The 23264-nt window shown below is 33.8% G+C and overlaps 1 protein-coding gene across 1 annotated transcript in view; it reads right to left on the bottom strand.

Annotated features, from left to right (window-relative positions):
* The window catches only part of CNTN5 (contactin 5), a 495116-nt gene that overhangs the window by 233606 nt on the left and 238246 nt on the right, over nucleotides 1–23264 (bottom strand). The window contains exons 12-13 of the mRNA XM_049640842.1: nucleotides 22636–22765; nucleotides 14031–14181 (exon numbers count right to left, since the gene is read on the bottom strand). Of these exons, the coding sequence (XP_049496799.1) occupies nucleotides 14031–14181; nucleotides 22636–22765 (281 nt within the window). The remainder of the gene's footprint in view (nucleotides 1–14030; nucleotides 14182–22635; nucleotides 22766–23264) is intronic.

Raw genomic sequence — 23264 nt, 5'->3', positions numbered from 1 at the left:
ATTAATTTTTTGAGAGACAGAGAGAGACAAAGCATGAGTGGGGGAGGAGTAGAGAGAGAGGGAGACACAGAATCCAAAGCAAGCTCCAGGCTCTGAGCTGACAGCACAGAGCCCGACCCGGTGCTCAAAGTCACAAACCATGAGATCATGACCTGAGCTGAAGTTCGAAGCTTAACCCACTGAGCCACCCAAGCGCCCCAAATGTTTTTCTGTTCTATTGAGATAACTTAATCATTTTTCTTGTTTAATCATTAATGTGGTAAATTATATTACCATGTTTGGTTTTCCCATGTTAAACAAACTTGGTTTTCTATGTGAAGATCAACTTGGTTACACAGTATCTTTTTTAAAATTCTGCTGTTTTCTATTTGCAAATGTTTTGTTTAGAACTTTTATATCTATACTCATGAGAGTGCTTGGTTTGTATTCTTACTTCACAAACTCCCCTTGTTAGATTTAGTTAGTAAGATTACTTTGTCTCTTTTCTACGCTATGAAATAGTTGTGTAAGATTGGAATCATTTATTCTTGGGTAGAACTTTCCAGTAAAAACATCTAGGACTGTACGTTGAGTGTGTGTATGTAAATGTTTTTAACTATTCATATAATAGTAGACTATTTGTATTTTCCAATTCTTTCAGTTAGTTTAAGTTAGTTTTATTTATTCATTTTATGTAAGCATTCAACTTGGTTGACATTCAATTATTCCTCACATTGTTTTATTACCTCTTCAATTTGTCTGCAGAATCTGTGCTTATGTTTCCATTTTTTCCTCTTATTTTTTTATATCTGCTTTCATGTTCTAGATCACTAGAGATGTAGGACTCTTTTTGTAGTCTTTTAAAGGACCAATATTTGGATTTGTCCATTTCCAATTGTGCTTGATATTTGTTTGTAATTTAATTAATTTTTGCTTTTATTATTACCATCTTTACTCTCTGTTAAGTTTAGTTTCATGTTCCTTTCCTAACTTCTTAAGATAGATGCTTAGGTCTTTAATTTCAGGTTTCACTTTCCTTTTTTTTTTTTTTTTAAAGTTCATTTATTTTGAGAGAGAGAGAGACAGTGCATGTGCAGGGGAGAGATAGAGAGAGGAAAGAGGGAATCCCAAACAGTCTCTTTACATTCTCAGCATGGAGCCTGGAGATGTAGGGCTCAACCCCATGAGATCATGACCTGAGCCGAAATCAAGAGTCGGTTGCTTAACTGACTGAGTCACCCAGGGACACCTCTACTTTGCTAACGTAAGTACTTTGAGCTGTAAATTTTCCTTTAAGTTCTGGAATACAAGGGAGATATGTTAAATTATTCTATGATATTGGATTCACATGTTTTTTCTTCTAAAACTATTAATTTTTATTTTGTATATTTTGAGGAAATATTATATGTACAGATCAAAATTTTTATGTTTGTTTGATCACCTTAAGTTTGTATTATATAGTGACCATCTTTATGCTTCTTTTATGGTCTGTTTTTCTAGGTGCTCAACATCAGGGAAATACAAATCAAAACCACAATGATATACCACCTCATACCTGTCAGACTGGCTAAAATTAACAGCACAAGAAACAACAGGTATTGGAAAATATATATATATATATATATATATATATATACACATATACATATACATATATATATGTATATGTGTATATATATAGTTTATTTATTTATTCTGAGAGAGAAAGAGAGAGAGAGAGAGCACGTGTATGAGTATGAAACAGATGGAGAGAGAGGGAGAGAGAGAATCCCAAGCTGACACTGCAGACCCTGATAAGAGACTCAATATCACAAACCATGAGATCATGACCTGAGCTGAAATCAAGAGTCAGACGCTTAACCAACTGAGCCGCCTAGGCACCCCATAGTTCTGAAACTGATACTGTTAAACACGTTTTTTGTTGTGCTTGTACTTAAATGATAAATCTTTAGCTTCCAACTTTCCTATTTTCTTATGCTTTAAACATATCTCTTATAAGCAGTTGATTGCTAGATTTTTATTTTAGTTCAATATTTATACTAATATCTTAATGATTAGGATACCTTTACTAAATTATTTCATGGTTTCTGTTTATCCCTCACTTTCTGTATATATATATATATATATATATATGTATAATACATATGTATATATATCATATTATTGTTTTCATATCTTTGTCTTTTTTCCCCTGAAGCTTTGAGGTTAAAAGTATTATTGTTTTATGTGACAACTTTTGTTTACTTTTACCTACATATTGATACCTTCATTACTTTTCATTCTTTGTTGTACCTCAACCACCTGGGTTCACTTCCTGTTTGGGACTACCTTAAGTAAAGCCTTACATTGGACTTTTCAGGCCACCTAGGTAGTATAAATTAGGGTTACTGGCCCTTAATTACAACACCTAAGTGGAAGACTTGCCCTTTCCTTTCATAACTAAGACACAAAATCGATCATTTTTTTAATGGTTTTCTCAGTGGATTGATTTATATAAAGTTCAGTTTTATGCTGCAGTGGTACCAATTTGTGGGCCTAGTCTTACCAGGAGCTTGCCCTAAGCTTTGTCTTTTTCCTCCTCAGCCTACCACCATCTTGTGAAAACCAATGCTCAATGTCAGCAAATGCCTTGGAAGTGAAAATCAGATTCCACGCATGGCTTCATCACTAAAATAAGCTCAGATCTTGGCTTTAACATTTCTTCCTAACTTTCTTGCTAGCTCAATGATAAAATCAAGAAATTTAAATCATATTTATTTATATATTTTATATTTCAGTCATCATTTAATTTAAAAAGATTGGTTTAGTTTTGTTACATAAAACTTATATATAGATTTTAAAATTATGTAATAAAAGTAGGATGTCCAAGAATAGATGTAATTGAGTCTTTCAAAGACTACTTTTTGGCTACTAAATTAAGTATAAATTCAAACTGTCTTTCTAATTCTCAATAATTTGTCCTCAGCTATTCAACCTTTCCAGCTTATTTCCATTTCTATAAAAAGTGTACCAGGGCCATATAATAGTACTTACTTTTCACAAAAGTGTCCTGGATTCATGACTGCTTTTGCAAATTCTGAATGGTCTTTCTAAAATACAATCCACCTCTACATGTCAAAATCCTAATCAAGGACTGACCATTTCAATGTTTATTATTTTTACTTTTGACAGAGAGAAGGAGACAGAGCATGAGCGGGGGAGGGGCAGAGAGAGAGGGGGACACAGAATCTGAAGCAGGCTCTAGGCTCTGAGCTGTCAGCACAGAGCCCAACACAGGACTCAGACTCACAGACCGTGAGATCATGACCTGAGCCGAATTCGGAGGCTCAACCTACTGAGCCACTCAGGCACCCCAAGGACTAACCATTTCAAATGACAGTTCATCCCAGTTTTCTCTCACCTTCCATCAAGATTTTATGTTCTCTTTTCTTAACTGTTGAAGTTTATTTATTTATTTAGTTATTTATTTATTATTTTTTTTATAGTGGAATATTATTATTTTTTTTATAGTAGAATTGGTTTTGAATCCAAAGAGAATTCGGCTCTCTTTCTGATTTTCTAATTTCTTTGTGACTCATTTACTTTATTTAAAACAGAAATGTTTATATCTTCCTTACAATATTACCTTATTGTGAGGATTGAAATAAAGTAATGCAGACATAAAAGAGCCAGTTCTCAAAAAAGGGTAGTTATTTTATTGTTATTTTACCTAATAATAATAGGTACCTAAATAATACTTACATAAGGTATATTAAGTATCCTGTGTTAATAAATCTATGCATTATTACCATAAATATCTTGTGTTATAGTTATCTATGCATTAGTTTTATTGTCTATTAGGCATATGCCTCCTTTGAGAATGGGAGTATCTGTTACTTATCTTGGTATGACTGGCATAATGTCTTACATTTAATATTTAATAATTTTTGTTTTCACTAAATGAATTTAATAGAAAAGTACTAGATATTATAGTATTAGGGAAAGGAGAAGTGGAGATACCATTTACAATTAGAAAAAGAGAGAAACAAAAATAAATTGGTACCCTGAAACCTCCTGATACAACTAAAAACATAGAACTCATCCTATATTTTTATATCTGTCATCTATCATCTATTTATCTATCTATCTATCATCTATCTATCTATCATCTATATATTCATAAATAATTCTGTTACCCAAACAAAATAAGCATGCTAATGATAAAATTTGTTTAGGTTATTTTTTTTTTTAATTTTAGAAGTTTATTTATTTATTTTGAAGGGGAGAGAGAGAGTGGCAGGGAGGAGAGAGGAGGGAGGGAGAGAGAGAGAGAGAGAGAGAGAGAGAGAGAATCCCACACAGGCTCCACACTGTCAGTGCAGAGCCCCATGCAGGGCTATATCTCAAGAACCATGAGGTCATGACCTGAGCCTAAATCAAGAGTTGGATACTTAACTGACTGAGCCACCCAGCAGCCCTGAGATTATTTTTATGAAAATGATCTGCAGGTTGTTTTTTACTGTCATCAAGGTTATTAGGTCTATGCCTTAATTTTGTAACCAGCCCTCTAATTCCCATCATTAATCAACCATAGTTAAATTAGACTGTGATTTATGCAAAAACTGAAAAGAAGTGACTATGTAACTCTCAAAGGAAGCTAAAAATCTCCATTATAAAATACTTTTTTCTAAACATTCTCAGAATCTTCTCTCTTCACTATTTTATATTCAATGAAGAGTCACTTGGGGAGATAATAGGATCAGTCACCAACTTGTACATAGATGCTTGAATTCCCATGTTATTTTAGATGTTGTTTGTATTAAGGACAAATTAAGCTGAAAGTTGTAGTCTGGGGGGCTTTTGGATAAGAAAAGTCTTTAAACAATTAATGGATTGTTCAAGTTGTGCCTATGTGGAAAGCATAACCAGGCACCTTGTGCAGCAATTTATAGTAACTGGGGTAAATGAACCATAGTCAGAAGTAAAATTTATGAACTGTTTGTTAAATTGGTAATTAGCTAGAGATGCAATGCTACAAACTGGAGGTGTTCATAGCACAACAGAGCCAGGATTATCTTGTAGTTTACAGTTTAAATTAACTGACTTCTTTAGTGTTATCTCCCTTGTGAGTTATGGTCTGTCTTGTTATGTATAACATTCTTTTTTTTTTTTTCAAGTGGAAACAAGAAAAACTGGTGGTAAGATCATGAAAAAAAGGTGAAGGCTTTTGAAAAGAAATCTTTATAGATTTTCTGGAATCTTAAACTTGGGATATATGAGCAACAAATAATTGAAGACATTTTACATGCACGTCTTCTGTGTTCAAATGGATATCGTCAATTTGAAGATTTGAGATCAAATGTTATATTATCTAAACATACTGTTAAGAGTAGAATGTTTGAAAATGTGAGAATCCCTTTGTTTTTCCACTTGCATTCAACTATTTGGCATGGTGTGAGCACACTGTTACTCAGTAAGTTTGAATTATTTGTGCTTATTCATTGTCTGATGTAGATCAAGTTTAGAAACACTGAATACCTCTCAAAACAATGGAGATCTACAAGGGGAAAAGTTTAAAAGCACAGCCAAGAAACATCCTATAATGCAATCTTTAGAATTATTTTGTCAATAACATTTGATCAATTGATTAATGTGTAATTGATAAAAAAGGACAATAAATATTTCTTATAATTAGATGGCCAATCAACATCAATGTAGTCTAACTTACCACAAAGTAAGATGTAGAAAGAGAAAAGTAAAAGTAAGATGAAATTTTGGCCACTGTGTCTGAGTTTTTCAGTTTGCATCTTTTATTGGAAGTAAAATTAGATTTAAATTAAGTTCTTTATTTGGAAGGTTTTCTGGACTTTTGTGAGGGGTGTGTGTGTGTGTGTATGTGTGCACTCGTGTGTGTGTGTGTGTGTGTGTGTGTGTGAAAATAGCTGATAAAGCTGATCATACAGCTTTTTAGTACAAACTGGGGAGCTAAATCCTTACCACATAAAAGGAATTCTATCACTATTCTTTATGTAGATTGAAATGCAGCATCACTGCTAAACAATTTGATTGCTATAATCATCATAGAATCATTGACTAGCAGCAAGCTTGGCTTTAAAGCTCAGCTTTGTGATGGGCGACTTTAAACAAGTCACAATCTCTTTGAGTTTATAACTGAAAACTTATATGTCAAAGATGGCAATATCTAAATAACAGGGTTGTGAACTGGCACATATTGAAACTAAATTAAAAGTTAGAAGTTGGCATATCATTTATCTAACTTCCCACTAACTCAGCTTCTTAGCAATTATATCAGTTTGAGCATTTTCAATAATGAGAAAGTATAAGACAGTTTTTTCCTTTGAGTTAGGATTTCAAATGTCATCGAGATTGACCAACAAGCTATAAGGAAAGGAGGAGAGAGAGAGAAAGGGACATTTGAGTACAGGTTATCAGGTGAGAAAATGAAGAACCTGTTTGAGGGAATTGTGAGCATCCATGCAGTTTGAAGTTAGAATACTTAGGGTTTTTTGGGAGGAGGGCAGAAATGAGTAGAGACAGACACATGGAGAGAGAAAGACAGCTGAACAGTTAATAAGGCAGGTATAGACTCTGAACTCCATGTTGGTAGTACCCTGTGTGTTTCATTCATACCTCTGTTCCTGGCACCAAGCACTGACATATATAGGCACCTAAAATATTAGATAGAACCATATGAAATTTTTGTTATTCACTCATTTCTAACAGATAAAAAAATGGCAATTTCATATAGTTCAACCTTATATTTGTCAGATGGATTAGTGAATAAATGTGGAAATAAAATGGAGAATTTCAAATGTACTCATGAATTATGGTTGTATTCAATAGAAGATTCAGATCAGTAGCTTCAGCAAGAGGATGACACACTCAAAGCTGTGCTTTGGAAAGATTCCTCGGGCTATAGGGTGAAGCATGGCTTATATGGGGAGAGAAAATGGACACAAATGAAAAGTATAATTTAGGATGTTTGCTACTTGAGACATTTTAAGGGCCTAAACTTGGGCATTGTCAAAAAGAAAAGGAAAGAAAGGGAAACCCAGGGTACAATGGTTAACCATATGCTTCATTTCATTTGAAAATCTAATTTTCCACTGAGTGAAGGTATGTTCAATTGGCCTGTTGATTGAAATGATGGTAGAATAAGAGAGGGGCCTATTCTTACAGAATTACAACTGAATCTCTAGGGTAAATTACATAAATTCTTCTATAATACACCTCTAAAAGATTAGGCCAAGAAGCTTGAATTGTTTTCAATACCAAGTATTTTTTCTCTCTGAAGATGGAAAAAAAAATGTAGCAGGAGGATTAGTGTTTTTTATCTTTTCGTATGTTCTTATCAAATCTAAACTATTTGAATTATGTGATTAGAAATATATTATCTTAAGAAAGTTCCTCCTACAACACTACAAATTTGTGGTGTTTACCTTAACTTTACTTACTGATTATAAGCACAGTGCATAAAAATTATATACAATTTCTTTGTGTATACAATTCTATATGAATAATTATAGACAATAATTACATATAACTTGTAAAATACAGAAAAGCACAAAATTAGATTTATACATAATCCATCTCTTAGAGATAACTTGTGAATAGTGTATACTATATTGATAGTCTCTGTGTTTTATACTTTTGTGTTCCCATGTTTACAGGCTTGGTTTTATCTGTTGGAAATGTTCTTAGTTTTCCTTGTCTCCTTTTGGTATTTCTGTCAGTGTCCCAGAGTCTTTTCCTCAGACATTAATCTTGACACCAGTCAGTTGAACAAACCCATGTCAAATTGTTCTGAGGTTAGTAGGGCTCTAATGCAACTCATTCAGACTGAGGCAAAATATTGCTTCCCACCTCTCACATCTTATGTAGAGGTAATGTGACTCCTGGAAAATTTGAAACAGTGCATAGCCCCTCTGGCCAGAAGTAGTACATAGAATTATATGATTGCCAGTATCCATGGATTTCAATATTCTTCATTTATATTCAATATTTTTTTCATTTATATCACTAATTATTGACATCATTGCTTATTTATGAATCACTTAAATCCTAGCATTTATGTCTTCTCTCATCCTATTTATTTATGAATCATTTAAATCCTAGCATTTATGTCTTCTCTCATCCTATTGCTGGATTCATAATCTCCAAATTTATTTTGAATTATTGTGGATAGAATAGGGATAGTAATAGTTTGCCACCTTAAAGAGTGGCTTCCATGTAATAGAGGTTTTCAAGTCAAACATTGTAGTGAGGCTCAGTTACTGAATTTGGTAGATATGGAAATAAAGCAGAAGTTAGTGAAAGACTCCCTCTACCAGCTCTTACATTGATTTTGCTGAGTTTCAGAGGTCCAGGCTTGAACAAGCTATTGCTCATTTCTTAATTGGGTCAATTTTTATTTGAAAGGGTGATTCTTCTTAGGAGCCAAGAATTTGTTGATCTATATTCATAATTTCCAATGCTGCTATGACTGCATTTTCCCCCTTTTGTGTTTCTACTGGCATTTTAAAAGGAAGGTGGTGAAAGTAAATTAGGCAGAGCCTTCTGCCATTAGTTTTCATGGAAACCAGGAAGTCAGCTTCCTAACCTCATCACAATGAATGTGAAGCCATTTTCTTCTCATCCCCTTAAACTTGGTGGAACTTTGGAATAGCGAGTAAGAATCCCCAAGTGATAACATATCGTATATTGTAAGCTGTTCATAGGTATTAAATCTTATGAAGACAGTTATCAACCTTCTCTTCCTTTAGATAAATAATGTCATTTTGATCATTTTATTCCTTTGAAGCATAGATTTTAATCTACAAAGGAAGTGAACTGATATACTCTTGGTATATGAAAGCTCATTTTCTCTCATTATATAATTTCTTAGACACTGAAAAAAAAAACTAAGATACCTAGGGTCTACATTGTTTTATGTTCTTAATATGTAAAAGACATTGTCACAGAGGAAACAACAAAACAGCTTGTTCATTAGCAAACACAGCATGTAGGTGGAAACAAAGGGACAGAAACAAGACTCTAATTATCCCCATGAATTCTTCTTCTTCCTTTGAAAAAGAAGACCCTATTTTCCCCTCAGTAACAATGTCCTTTAGGGCCTGCACTACAAACATATTTTTCCATATGTCTATGAGTCAATATGTAAGCCTGATAATTTTTGCCTAATAAACACAACATGAATTCCCACTAGAAGCCAACTAATGGGTACTTCAAGTGCAATTTTCTGTGTGTGTTAAATGAATAAGTTGAAAACTTCACTGTTCTGAAGCTCCTTTGGTGAGCAGGGGAATATTACAAGGGATTTTGGACAGTACCATAAAAGATAAATTACACTATAATCCTGTCCCTTCATAGGATAAGTTTTATTTTTTTGGATGCAGGATTTCTTTAGCACCCATTTGGATTATAGTCCATATTTCTAACACTGGTATCCCCCTCTGCCTAGAAATGAAAATTTGTACTTTAACCATTTTAATATTTCAATAATTGTAAATAATTTTTAAACATGAATGGCACATTCCATGGGGTTCAATAATAATTTATATATGTGCACATGGAAAGGAAACAAAACAGAACAATAAGAACAACAACAAAAACTGTGTCTTAACCAAAAACTAAGTATTTTTCATTTTAGCCAAGATTGTCTTTGTCCACAAAAAGTACAGGAAATTGAACATGTAATAATGAAGGCTTAATATTTGTGCACTGCTGGAGTGCTTCTGGGTGATTATATTTTAACAAAAGTTAATGGCTAAGTAATGGAAATAATGAGCTGAAGTGAAAATCCAATATGAGTTTGATGAGCAGAACATTTTGAATGAAAATATACTAGAGGAGAAAATCTCCATGGAACATTTCATGTCTTAGTACTCCAGGAGCTTATTAGTTTAGTATGAAAATGGACATGATTGATTAAGAAATCTAAATGAATGTGTGCTAGTGATCTTTAAAAGTGATGGGGCAAATGTGAAGTTTCCTTAAAAGAAAAAAAAAGAGAAAGAGTAAAAAATCCTTTAAAAGCCTTCTCTGTTTCCATTAACTCTCCACATACATTCATCTGTTTGCACATGGCCTATATAATACTGATTACAGAAGTAAATGTTCAGTCTGCTATCAGAAACTATCCAAGAGCTATTGAAATAGGAGTAGGTAAGGTTGATGAGAATGGCCATGCCATAAATGAGAAGTGAAGATTTCAGGCTCTGATGGACAAAGAATATCACTTTAGAGGCACAGATTTAATGAACAGCATATTTATCACATGGAGACTCCTTTAATCCGAGATAATAACTTAAATCTCTAGAATTCATTCTAGAATTACTGGAGAAAGAAAAAGGGAGTGGTAAAACTTTCCAGAACTATTAATAACAAAAATATATGTCAGTATTCAAAGGTTCAAAGGCTCAACTGATTCCACCATCATCACCACCACCACTAACCATCAGCAGCAAACAGCATCATCATCACAAATAACATTCATTGAGCGTTTATTAAATGCTATACACCAGCCAGTGTATTTTACAAAATTTCATTCAATTCTCACAATCCAATGTGGTTAGTGTTTTGAATTCTAGTCTTATAAGCAAAAAATAAATAAATTAATTAATTAAGTAACTTGTTGAAAGCTCATAGTTTTCCTGATAAGCCAGGAAATGAAGTCTTGATTTATACACTGGATTATATACTATTACTCACAATGTTGAAGTGCTTCATAAATTATAAGTGCTATAGCAGTCATCATCATTGTCAATAATAATGTGACTTACTATTTAAGCAGCAATTCATACTGAGCATTCTGTGATATAAACAAGAAATAACTACAAACCACTCACAAATTCTAATATTACTTATTTTAAAATATACTTTAGGTGCATAATTTAGGACCAAGTGAATGAAATATTTTGAAATATATTTTGATAACAACTTGTTTGTTAATCAAAATTCTTCTAAAAGTCATATTATGCTCTAGTTATTACCTACAGGACTGTAAATTTTAGGATAATGATTTATATACTTCCTTAGCAGAACAGATAAATACAAGAAAAGAAAAAAAAAAAAAGACAAAGAAGATCCCCTTCCAAAACAAACCAAACAAAATCTGAAAGATTCAATCAAAATTTGACAGAAAAAGAAAAGTCAGTATGTCATTTGGCATTCTGTTGATAAAACAAATGATTAATTGTTAACTTCAGTTGTTACAACATTGCATTTACAATTTAGAGTTAAATTGCTATTGACCCAAGCTTTCAATTCTTTTTTTTTTTTTGAGGTTCTGACTAGTTTTTAGATAATTAAATGATATTTTTCTGCAATTAACATCTTTCATTACATTTTTATGCTATTGCTATGGACATAATTTTATGCATTTTATGCATTTAAAATGTTTTATTTTTCATATTTACATGTTTCTTTTATAATATATATTATTTTAACTCCTTTCTTCCAATATAATACTAATCTCTATATGTCCATATAGGAAATTGCCATTTGCTGTTTCAATCTTTAATTTGAAGTGATCCAAAATAACTGTGAAAATTATGAATGAAGGACAAGACTAATTCATTTAACATTTCTTATTAGAAGAATAACCTACAGTTATTGGGGGTTGGGTGATTGGGGAACCTATTTGATGTAGATCACATGAATGGTGAATATACTTGTATTCCAAGGAAATAAAACATGATTTGAATTTGTAACCCTAATGTGAAATATGCAAGACACAAAGATTTCAAACCCTTAACAGTTTTCTAACACCTCCACTTAAATTTTTATTTACAACTCTTATCAGTTGGTGTGCTTTATAACAGAGAAGTGACCTAAAATTTCTATAAGAAAATAAGGTGTCATATGAAACTGAAATTCTATTTAAGAATGTATAATATATACATTGGAAATTTTAATTTTCAAGTTTCTATTCATATGTTTGGCATGCAATTTTTTCAAATATCTACATATGTCTTCTTACATTACTTTATGGAATTCTTTCTATTATTATTTAAGTCTTAGCCTTTTATTTTAATACTTGATGCTTAATATTTTTAAATTTCTATTTAGATTGTATTTTTAATGAAACCTGGAACTACAAAATAAGGTAACATACTGTACATTAGTAAAGACAATATTTTGCAAGTGTGCCTGTCAATTTTAAGTGTAAAAATGCCTCTGTAGTCATTAAATTAAATCAGTTTATAAACATAAACATCTAGATCAGAGTTTACAAACATAAACATACAGATCAGAGTAGCAAAGGCTGATTAAATGTAGCCCAGTCTTGCTTTTACTTGAATAAATAAAAACACAAATATTTCACATTTTAGCCTCCTTCCTGAATAGCACTTTGACCAGAGTATTTGACATCTGGAAAATTGAGTGATCTGAGTTTGAAGCCAGTGTATATGTCTCACTAACCTGAAGGGATAGCAGTGAGGAGAAAAGGAATCAAGAAAACTGGAAAATTCACAAACTGTTTTTCAACTTCTGGAAAAAAAAAGTTTAGTATGTTTATATTTGTTGTAACAGAAAATTCATTAATCCTGTTCCTTTCTCAATACATTTGCTTTAACAAAAGAGATGCTATCTAATTTTTTAAACTCATCAGTGATGTCTATGTATATTTGCTGAGGAAAATTCTCTGGTGGTGAACTGAAATAAATAGGATAAGACTCACATGCCACCCATGAACAACACAAATAATGCATTTCAAATGTAGTGGTTTGTACCAATATGGCAAATACATTTTGATGATATAAAAATCTTTGATGCATTAAAAAAATGATAAACTTTTTGATCTAATTCTACAAAAATATTTTCTTCTGCTTTAATAAGGGTTGTGCCAGGTTTTGTTTTTGTTTGTTTAAATTTCTATGAGCAACAATACAAAAAATTCAATTCAATCATATGCATTTCAACCATATATACACATATTTATGATTTTGTACCTCCCACCCTGCCTGAATAACAAAGATACATTCTCTTTCAAAACAAGATGATCAGTATAACTCATTTTAATTATAGATGATCACCCTTTTCAGGCATCATACATCATCCTTGAGCCTGAACTGAACCAATTGGTCTGTAATTACTTCATCTGAGACAGGCAATTTAAATCAGTGATTCTCAGATTAGAAGGGGAAAGAAAAATTTCTATAGTAAATTTTCAAATATTTCAAAATATTCCAAAATTACCTAGAGAATTATTCAAATAGACCCCTAATACTGACATCAATTAATTTTTCTATATGATTACTTAGATCCAGACAGATATAAAACAAAGCATGATCTGCTTATCCTTATCGATAAAATGATAACACTTTAAAACAACCTATGCAACCTTATTTCAACATATTAGAGGATATTATTTTCTCAAAGCTGAATCATCATTTACAACACAAATATGGTAATAATTAATAGAGCATGGGCTTTTGAACTTGGCAAACACACTCTTGTGATGGTTTGATTCTCTCATCATTTTTTTCCCATTTGTACTACTGTGATGTCCTTTGGTTTTGCTTACCAAAACCAAATCTATACACATTAAATATTCATCTGAACATTTCTCATTTGTCTATGGCAACTGAAGTAATTCTATATTATTTTGCCTCAACGAGATTGAAAAAAGAAGTACAAACCTAGACACAAATCTTGCCTGAAAATACTCTGCCATGAAGTGATTACCCAAAAGATTCATGTTTATATCATTTAAATATTAACATTAAAGTAAATTATTATAGATAACTTGTGAATCTCCAAATCTTCAGACCCTAAATGAAACCCAAAATAACTAGCTTAATCAAAGTGTGTGATTTATTCATAACCTGGTGAAATTCCCATCAGTACTGAAACACCATGGAGGCAAAGAAATCTGATCATATTGAAATAGAAATCTGAATTCTTTTTAATCGCTATATAGACAAACCATATTTTAATCTCTTCATTATAACTGCAAAATCTCTTTCTTGTATACTCTGTCTGTATCACCTGAAACTTCAAAAAAATGTTTGATGTTAAGAGTTTGAATTATGAAATAGACTTCTAACCTTTTATTCTCTCTAACTGCTTTGTCTCCCTTCTTCCAAGAAATGGTTGGTTTTGGAGAGCCTTGGGGTTTGCACTCTATGATGACTTCTTGGTCTTTGGTAATAATTATTGTTTTCTTCATTTGATTCAGTGCAAAAGTAGGAGCTGAAGCTATGAAAAAGAAAATGTTAATTCTACCAGAAGTAATGATAATAAATTAAACAAAATTTTGCAACTTTTCTGTGATACATTACTTTTCTTTCTTTTCTTTTTTTTTACTATTTACTTTATTATTTTTTTTTATTTTTTAAAATTTATATCCAAATTAGTTAGCATATAGTGAAACAATGATATCAGGAGTAGATTCCTTAATGCCCCTTACCCATTTAGCCCATCCCCCCTCCCACAACCCTTCCAGAAACCCTCAGTTTGTTCTCCATATTTATGAGTCACTTCTGTTTTGTCCCCCTCCCTGTTTTTATATTATTTTTATTTCCCTTCCCTTATGTTCATCTGTTTTGTCTCTTTAAGTCCTCATATGAGTGAAGTCATATGATTTTTGTCTTTCTCTGATTGACTAATTTCAGTTAGCATAATGCCTTCCAGTTCCATCCACGTAGTTGCAAACGGCAAGATTTCATTCTTTTTGATTGCCAAGTAATACTCCATTTTGTGTGTGTGTATATATATATATATATATATATATATACTGCATCTTCTTTATCCATTCATGGGATACATTTCTAATAAAACCACAGGTTATCTACACATGCAAAAGGCACTAACTCAAAATTTAAACATATAATTATTAGCAGATAATGGTTTCATATTATGTGGGGTCCACGGACAGACTGTTTCAAAAAATGACATGCTTTAATTATGATTATCAATTTTAATTTTGAAAGACTAATATGAGCACCTTGAGCAAAAGGTGAAGGTGCTGGCAAGAAAGTCTATTTGGGGCTTCCTTTGGAAAAATAGAGGTTACATGTAGAGAAGGTAATCCTGTGTCATCCACTTCCTATCTTGGAGTTTTACTGCATATTTTACTTTAACATCATACAAAATTAACTGTAGTTGTTTTAAAATACATTTAAAAATTGAATTATTTAAATTTCAATTAAAATTTTACTTCATTGGTAGCAATTATTCAATTAGGTCTGATACTTCATTAATATTAATATTGCTTTCACTCGATTTTTGTGAAGATACTTTTGATTAGTTCCCCAAGTAATTCTGGTGGGCAGCTGTGGGTTGAGGACACTGGACTAAAAGAACACATGACATAGAGACCAACACACACACACACACACACACACACACACACACTTTTGAATCTAAAAGAGAACCTGGGAGATATGTCTACAAGTCTACTGTATCTGAGGCATTTATTTTAACCAATTTAACATAATTATTTTATGTCCATTATACAGCAGTATAATGCATGGCACAAAAACATTAAAAGATATGTATATAACAAAAAAGATATGTGTTTGTAATTGAGACGAGATAAGAATTGATAAAGAAAAGGGGGAAGGAGTTAAGACAGTGGAGAAATAGGGGGACCGGGATTTTCCTCATCTCTCAAACACAGCTGTATTGAGCTCATATCACTTGGAACACCCAGGAAATCGATATGCAGAGTGGCAGAAAGACTTCCACAGTTGGACAGAGACAGCTTGGAAGGATCGAGGTGTGGGTATGTGAATTGGGGGAGATAAAACAGCATAGGCATGGAGGGGATGAAACCCTTTCTGTGGAGAGACAGAGGGAAGGTTGTGAAAGTGCAGCATTGAGTTAGCACAAGAGGAAAACCTCTCTGGACCACAGACTGGGGAAGGAGAAATATGGAGAGTGTCATTTTTTTTTCTGTTTTTTTTTTTTTTTTTTTTGTTTTTTTTTTGTTGTTGTTGTTGTTGCTGTTTTTTGGGTTTTTTTTCAAACAGCTTTTCGAACTGAAACTTGGAGGTTTCAAAAGTGCGCAGCTTTCTCCAGAGTGAAGCCAGGAGACATGGTGTGCGTTCCTGGGGAGAAAGGACCTGACCCCAGAGCACATAGCGCAGTGTAGCGATCTCTGGGGTGTACTGGGATAGAGCAGTTCCCTTCCTGGAGTACTTTGGAAAGGTGGTTTATTGCCTCCGCCAGGACAAAAGACCCTGCAGGTGCCAGCCATGGTCTTTTATCTGCAGGTTGGAGAGACTCCACTCTGGAACAGGGGAGAGTTGGGTCCTTTAAGACTTTGATTTTGAATCCCAGCCTAGCACCTAGAAGGTGCAGAACTGTGGAGCAGGGAAAACTGACTGCCTGAACAGCATGGTTTGAGGTCCCTGGTATGGGGAGAAAAGCCTGGAATGCCACCATTTTTCCCCTCAGCATCAACATGGTGGGACTTCAGAGAGAAGCACAGCAGCCCCCAGTGGAGGCAGGGCAAAACCCTGCCCCTCTGTGCCTGGCAACTGCTTATTTACTGGAGCAAGACTGACTCATCCAATGCAGCCAGCCTCTCCACCAGAGCAGCACAGCCACCGTTTCCAGGCACCAACAGACAAACTGTTTTTCTCTTTTATTATTTTATTTATATTTTCCTTCCCTCTTCCTTTTTTTTTTTTTTTTTTTAAATCAGGCTTATAGTTTCTGATTTATTTTTGGTCAATTCTTATTCATGCATTTTCAGGCATTTTCATTCTATCCTTTTTCCATTTTTTCTCTTTCTTCTTTATTTTCATTTCTCCTTCTCTGAAATTAGCCTCATGGTTTTTTGATTCTCTTTTTTTTCTCCCCTCTCATTTTAATTTTTTTATGAAGTCAAGGTTCCCTTTTCTTTCTTTCTTTCTTTCTTTCTTTCTTTCTTTCTTTTTATTTTCCAGGGTTACTTCAACACATCTGATTGAAAGTCCAAACATTCCACCACTACAAGTGAGGAGGAGCTCTGCAGAGGACTGACTGGTGGGATAAAGCAGCCAAAACACAACAATAGAGTGCAAACAGCATTCACCAAAAACACTTTCTGGAGTGCCAGGCCCTGGACAATGTATGACTCCTTTTTAATATAATAGTACCCTCAGGTGCAGGACACATAACAAGCTTTTAAGACACGCAAAAGATAGAAACTTAGCCAAAATGACAGTACAGAGGAATTTTCCCCAAAAGAAAGGTCAAGAAAAATCACAGCCAGAGAATTGCTCAAATCAGATATAAAAAAATGAATCTGAACAAGAATTCAGAATAACAGTCATAAGACTCATAGCTGGGCTTAAAAAAAAGCATAGAAGACACCAGAGAAACTCTTGCTGCAGAGATCAGCAGAACTTGTCAGGATGAAGCAAAAATGCTATAACTGCGATGCACAATAAACTAGATACAGTGACAGCAAGGATGGAAGAAGCAGAGGAGAGAATAGGTGAAATAGAAGATAAAATTATGGAAAAAATGAAGCTGGAAAAAAAAGAGGGAAAGGAAATTACTAGATCATAAGGGGAGAAATAGAAAATTAAGTGATTCCATGAAACAAAACAATATCTGTATCATAGGAGCCCCAGAAAAAGAAGAGCCAGAAAAAGGGGCAGAAGGTTTATTTGAACACATTATAGCTGAGAACTTCCCTAATCTGGGGAAAGAAACAGGTATCCAAGTCCAAAAGGCATAGAGATTTCCCTTCAAAATCAACAAAAACAGGACACCATGACATATCATAGTGAAACTAGCAAAATAAATAAATAAATAAAGAGAGAATTCTGAAAGCAGCTAGGGACAAAAGGTCTTTAACCTACAAGGGTAGACACATAAGGTTAGTAGCAGACCTCTCCACTTAAACTTGGCAAGCTAGAAAGGACTGGCAGGAATTATTCAATGTGCTGAATAGGAAAAATATGCAGCCAAGAATCCTTTATACAGCAAGGCTGTCATTCAGAATAGAAGGAGAGATAAAGACTTCCCCAAACAAACAAAAACTAAAGGAGTTTGTGATCACTAAACCAGCCCTGCAAGAGATCCTAAGGGGGACTCTGTGAATCGAAAGCAGCAAAGACTACAAAGAACAAGAAAACATCACAACAAATATAAAATCTACATATAAAAAATGTCACTAAATTAATATCTTTCAATAATCACTCTGAATGTGAATGGACTAAATGCCCCAATCAAAAGAAATAGGGTATCAGATCGTTAAAAACAAACAAACAGACAAAAAACAAAAACAAAAACAAAACAAAACAGATCCAATTACCAAGTATATGCTGCCTACAAGAGATGGATTTTAGACCTGAGGACACCTGAAGATTGAAAGTGAGGGGATGGAGAATCATCTATCATGCTAATGGACATCAAAAGAAAGCCAGAGTAGCCATACTTATATCAGAAAACTAGATTTTATTTTTTATTTTCTTACAATTTTTTAATGTTTATTTTTGATAGAGAGAGAGACAGAGCATGAGTGGGGGAGGGGGCAGAGAGAGAGGGAGACACAGATCCAAAACGGGCTCCAGGCTCTAAGCTGTCAGCACAGAGCCCGATGTAAGGCTTAAACTCATGAACCATGAGATCATGACTTGAGCTGATATCAGACGTTTAACTGACTGAGCCACACAAGTGCCCCAAGACAAACTAGAGTTTAAAACAAAGATTGTAACAAGAGATGAAGAAGGGCATTATATCAGAATTAAGGGGTCTATCCAGCAAGAAGAACTAACATTGTAAATATTTATGCCCCCAATGTGATTCCCAAATATATAAATCGATTAATCACAAACATAAACAAAACTATTGATAATAATACCATAATTGTAGGTGACTTTAATACTTCACTTATAGCAATGGACAGATCATTTAGGCAGAAAATCAACAAGGAAACAATGGCTATGAATGACACATTGGACCAGATGGACTTAATAGATATATTTAGAACATTTCATCCTAAAGCAGCAGAATACACATTCTTCTCAAGTGTACATGGGACAGTCTCCAAAATACATCACATATTGAGTCACAAAGCATCTTTCAATAGGTAAAAAAAAGATTGAGATCATCCCATGCGTATTTTCAGATCACAATGCCAGGAAACTTTAAATCAACCACAAGAAAAAATTTTGAAAGCCCCCAAATACATGGAGGTTAAAGAACATCCTACTAAATAATGAATGAGCTAACCTGGAAATTAAAGAAGAAATTAAAAATTACATGGAAGCAAAGGAAAATGAAAACATGACAGGCCAAACCCTTTGGGATGCAAGCAAAGGCAGTCCTAAGAGGAAAAGACATTGCAGTTCAGGCCTATCTCAAGAAGCAAGAAAGATCCCAAGTAAACAACCTAACCTTACACCTAAGGGAGCTAGCAAATGAACAGCAAATAAAGCCTAAAGCCAGCAGAAGAAAGGAAATAACAAAGATTAGAGCAAAAATCAATGCTATCAAAACCAAAAATACAGTAGAACAGATCAATGAAATTAGGAGCTGTTTTTTTGAAAGAATAAATAAATTGATAAGCCCCTAGCCAGACTTCTCAAAAAGAGAGAGGACTCAAATAGATAAAATTACGAATGAACGAGGAAGATCACAACTAATACCACAGAAATATAAACAATTATAAAATAATACTCTGAAAAATTGTATGCACTGGAAAATCTTTAAGAAATGGACAAATTCCTAGACACACACTACCAAAACTCAAACAGGAAGAAATAGAAAATTTGAACAGACCCATAACTAGCAAAGATATTGAATCAGTTATCAAACATCTCCCAACAAATAAGAGTCCTGAACCGGATAGCGTTCTACGGGAATTCTACCAGACATTTAAGCAGAGTTAATACCTATTCTCTCAAACCGTTTCAAGAAATAGAAATGGAAGGAAAGTTTCCAAACTCATTCTATGAAGCCAGCCTTATCTTGATTCCAAAACCAGACAAAGACCCCACTAAAAAGGAGAATTACAAACCAATATCCCTGACGAGGAAGGATGTAAAAATTGTCAAGATACTAGCAAATTGAATTCAATAGTACATTAAAAGAATCATTCACTATGATCAAGTGGGATTTATTCCTGGATTGCATGCTGGTACAATATTAGCAAATCAATCAATATGATACACCACGTTAATAGAAGAAAAGTATAAGAACCATATGACCATGTCAATAGATGCATTCTTTCTTGATAAAAACGCTCAAGAAAGTTGGGATAGAAGGAACATGCCTTACCATCATAAAAGCCATATGTGAAAGCCCACAGCTAGTATCATCCTTAATGAGGAAAAACAGCTTTCCCCCTAAGATCAGGAACACGGCAGGGATGTACACTCTCACCACTCTTCTTCAACTTAGTGTTGGAAGTCCTAGCCTCAGCAGTCAGACAACAAAATGAAATAAAAGGCATCCAAATTGGCAAAGAAGAAGTGAAACTTTAGCTCTTTTCAGATGACATGATACTCTACATGGAAAACCTGAAAGACTCCACCAAAAAAACTGCTAGAGCTGATCTATGAATTCAGCAAAGTCATAGGATATAAAATCCATGTACAAAAATCGGTTGCATTCCTATACACCAATAGTGAAGCAACAGAAAGAGATATCAGGGAATTGATCCCATTTATAATTGCACCAAAAAACGTAAAATACCTAGGAATAAACCTAACCAAAGAGGTAAAAGATCTGTATGCTGGAAACTATAGAAAGCTTATTAAAGAAACTGAAGAAGACACAAAGAAATGGAAAACATTCCATACTCATGAATTGGAAAAACAAATATTGTTAAAATGTCAATACTACCCAAAGCAATCTATACATTCAATGCAATCCCTATCAAAATAACACCAGCATTCTTCACAGAGCTGGAATAAACAATCCTAAAATTTATATGGAACCAGAAAAGACCCTGAATAGCCAAAATAATGTTGAAAGAAAACCAAAGCTGGAGGCATCAGAATCTCAGACTTTAAGCTGTAGTACAAAGTGATGATCATCAAGACAGTATGGTATGGGGCACCTGGGTGGCTCAGTTGGTTGAGCGTTTGACTTCGGCTCAGGTCATGGTCTCCTGGTTTGTGGGTTCAAGACCTGCATCAGGCTGTGTGCTGACAGCTCAGAGCCTGGGCCTGCTTCAGATTCTGTGTCTCCCTCTCTCTCTGCCCCTCCCCTGCTCGCACTCTCTCTGTCTCGCTTAAAAATAAATAAACATTAAAATATTTTTTAAAAAGACAGTACAGTAGGGGCACAAAAACAGACACATAGATAATGGAATAGAATAGAGAACCCAGAAATGGACCCACAAATATATGGGCAACTAATGTTTGACAAAACAGGGAAGAGTATGTAATGTGAAAAAGACAGTCTCTTTAGCAAATGGTGCTTGGAGAACTAGACAGCAACATGCAGAAGAATGAAATTGGACCACTTTCTTACACCATACACAAAAGTAAATTCAAAATGGATGAAAAACCTAAATTGAGACAGGAAACCATCAAAATCCTAGCCTACTAGGCTAAATAATTTTGTATGCCTACTAGGAGTAGAACTTATAAGAGGTACTTTTGAAAATATGTCTAGTGAATGAGAAAAGGACACATTTGAGAATATTTCTATGTAAACAATTAAGGCTGAATTAGCTTCTTCATCCAGAAATATTGGAGTGTAAGCTGACATGAAAGTATGTTCATATTTGATTGGTTATACTGCAGGAGATGGAAATTTGGGCTCCTGTATCTACTCTAAGTGGGTTTATCACAATGTGGAGAAATTCTAAGTGCAAACATTCGTAATTCAATAAGGTGATTTATAGAATGTTACATTTAGCTGATATGTAAGTGGTAAGTTTCCAGATTCCTGGGATCTTGGGTATTTCTGTTAATATTGTGCTATGGGAATTTTAGTGCAGAGCAAGAAAGTACACTTGGGCTCCTACCCACCTTGGGAGACAGTGAATTTTGATCACTCAAGTCACTTTCTTTGTATTACAAATATCCCAGAGCAAAGTTTAGGAAACTAGAGTGCAAAAAAGTAAAATCCATTCCTGTGGCCCAAACATGTTCGATTGAGTAGCCTGTTCCACTGGATGGAATCTTTCTTGTGGTACTTAAATAGTGAGGTGCTAGTGTCCTGGTTACACTACTATCAAGGGTGTAACCCTCTGAGACAGCTGGACTTAGTCTCAGAAAGGCTTTCCCTTTCAGGTAAGGCTAATAATGGTAGATACCCCATGATGAGAGGGTGCTGCCTTTCCCTTGGAATGTTGTCTTGCCTATTGATAAGTAAGAGCTGTGTGGGTAAATATTAGCATTGCTATGGAAGCAGGGAGAGGCTGCTAGAAATCGGCATTATGATCCCCTGCCCTCAAGATATTATTTTATGAAAATTAACATATCTCTTACATGATTTTTATATACCATAAAAAAGATAGTGTGTAAACCTATTAAAACTAAAGTTGAAAAGACCTTATAAAAAAAGTGATGGGACAAACTGTACGCAATGTAAACTTGTCCTGCAAAAGCTTAAAAACATATATCAGGAAAACATATCATTTCTTTTAAAGTAATAAACTAGATTTTTACAATTATATCATAAAACTTCAGTATGATAAGAATTAAAGCATGAAAAGAAGCAACACATTTTTCCTATTTATTTACTTAGATTTCATACCTAGAATCTTCAGCTCAGCACTCGCAAAAATGGCTCCATATTTATTTTCGGCCAAACACTGATACATTCCAGCATCTGATTGATTCACGTTGTGGATCATCAATACTCCATTAACCATCTCAATCCTATTCTGTAATAAAATAAAAATAAGTAGGTAAAGAAAATGAATAAATCATACAGATTTTGCAGTTACTCTCTTCTAGGCTGAGGGAAAGAAGCCTCCGATGAATGCAGCTGAACATTATTTGACAAGTTAATAACACAAATTTACTGTTCATTATTTTATGATAAAATGTCTTTTGTAAATTATAACTATTTCTTGGTCAAAAAAGATATCATAACAGTATTTTACTGTAGTTATTCTTAGGAGTTTTAGTTTCAGTTTTGTTTTTATACTGAGCAGTTGCTTTTTTTTTTTTTTTGATATACTAGATCAGCCTATAAAATATAATCAGCAGATAATGCTTTTGGTTGAACTAATTTTACATAAGAAGAAGGGGTTCACATGTGGAAAAAATTGTGACTGTAGACAAGTAAGATCAAAGTTAAAACCAGCCCAGGTCAAATGAAGAATCCTTTTGCTAGGATTAACTGTGTGGTTCACTTAAGTGTCTTAGAATCCTTTTGCT

This window comes from Panthera uncia, chromosome D1 (assembly GCF_023721935.1).
Source record: "Panthera uncia isolate 11264 chromosome D1, Puncia_PCG_1.0, whole genome shotgun sequence".
Lineage (NCBI taxonomy): Eukaryota > Metazoa > Chordata > Mammalia > Carnivora > Felidae > Panthera > Panthera uncia.
This window is presented reverse-complemented; position numbering and strand designations above follow the sequence as displayed.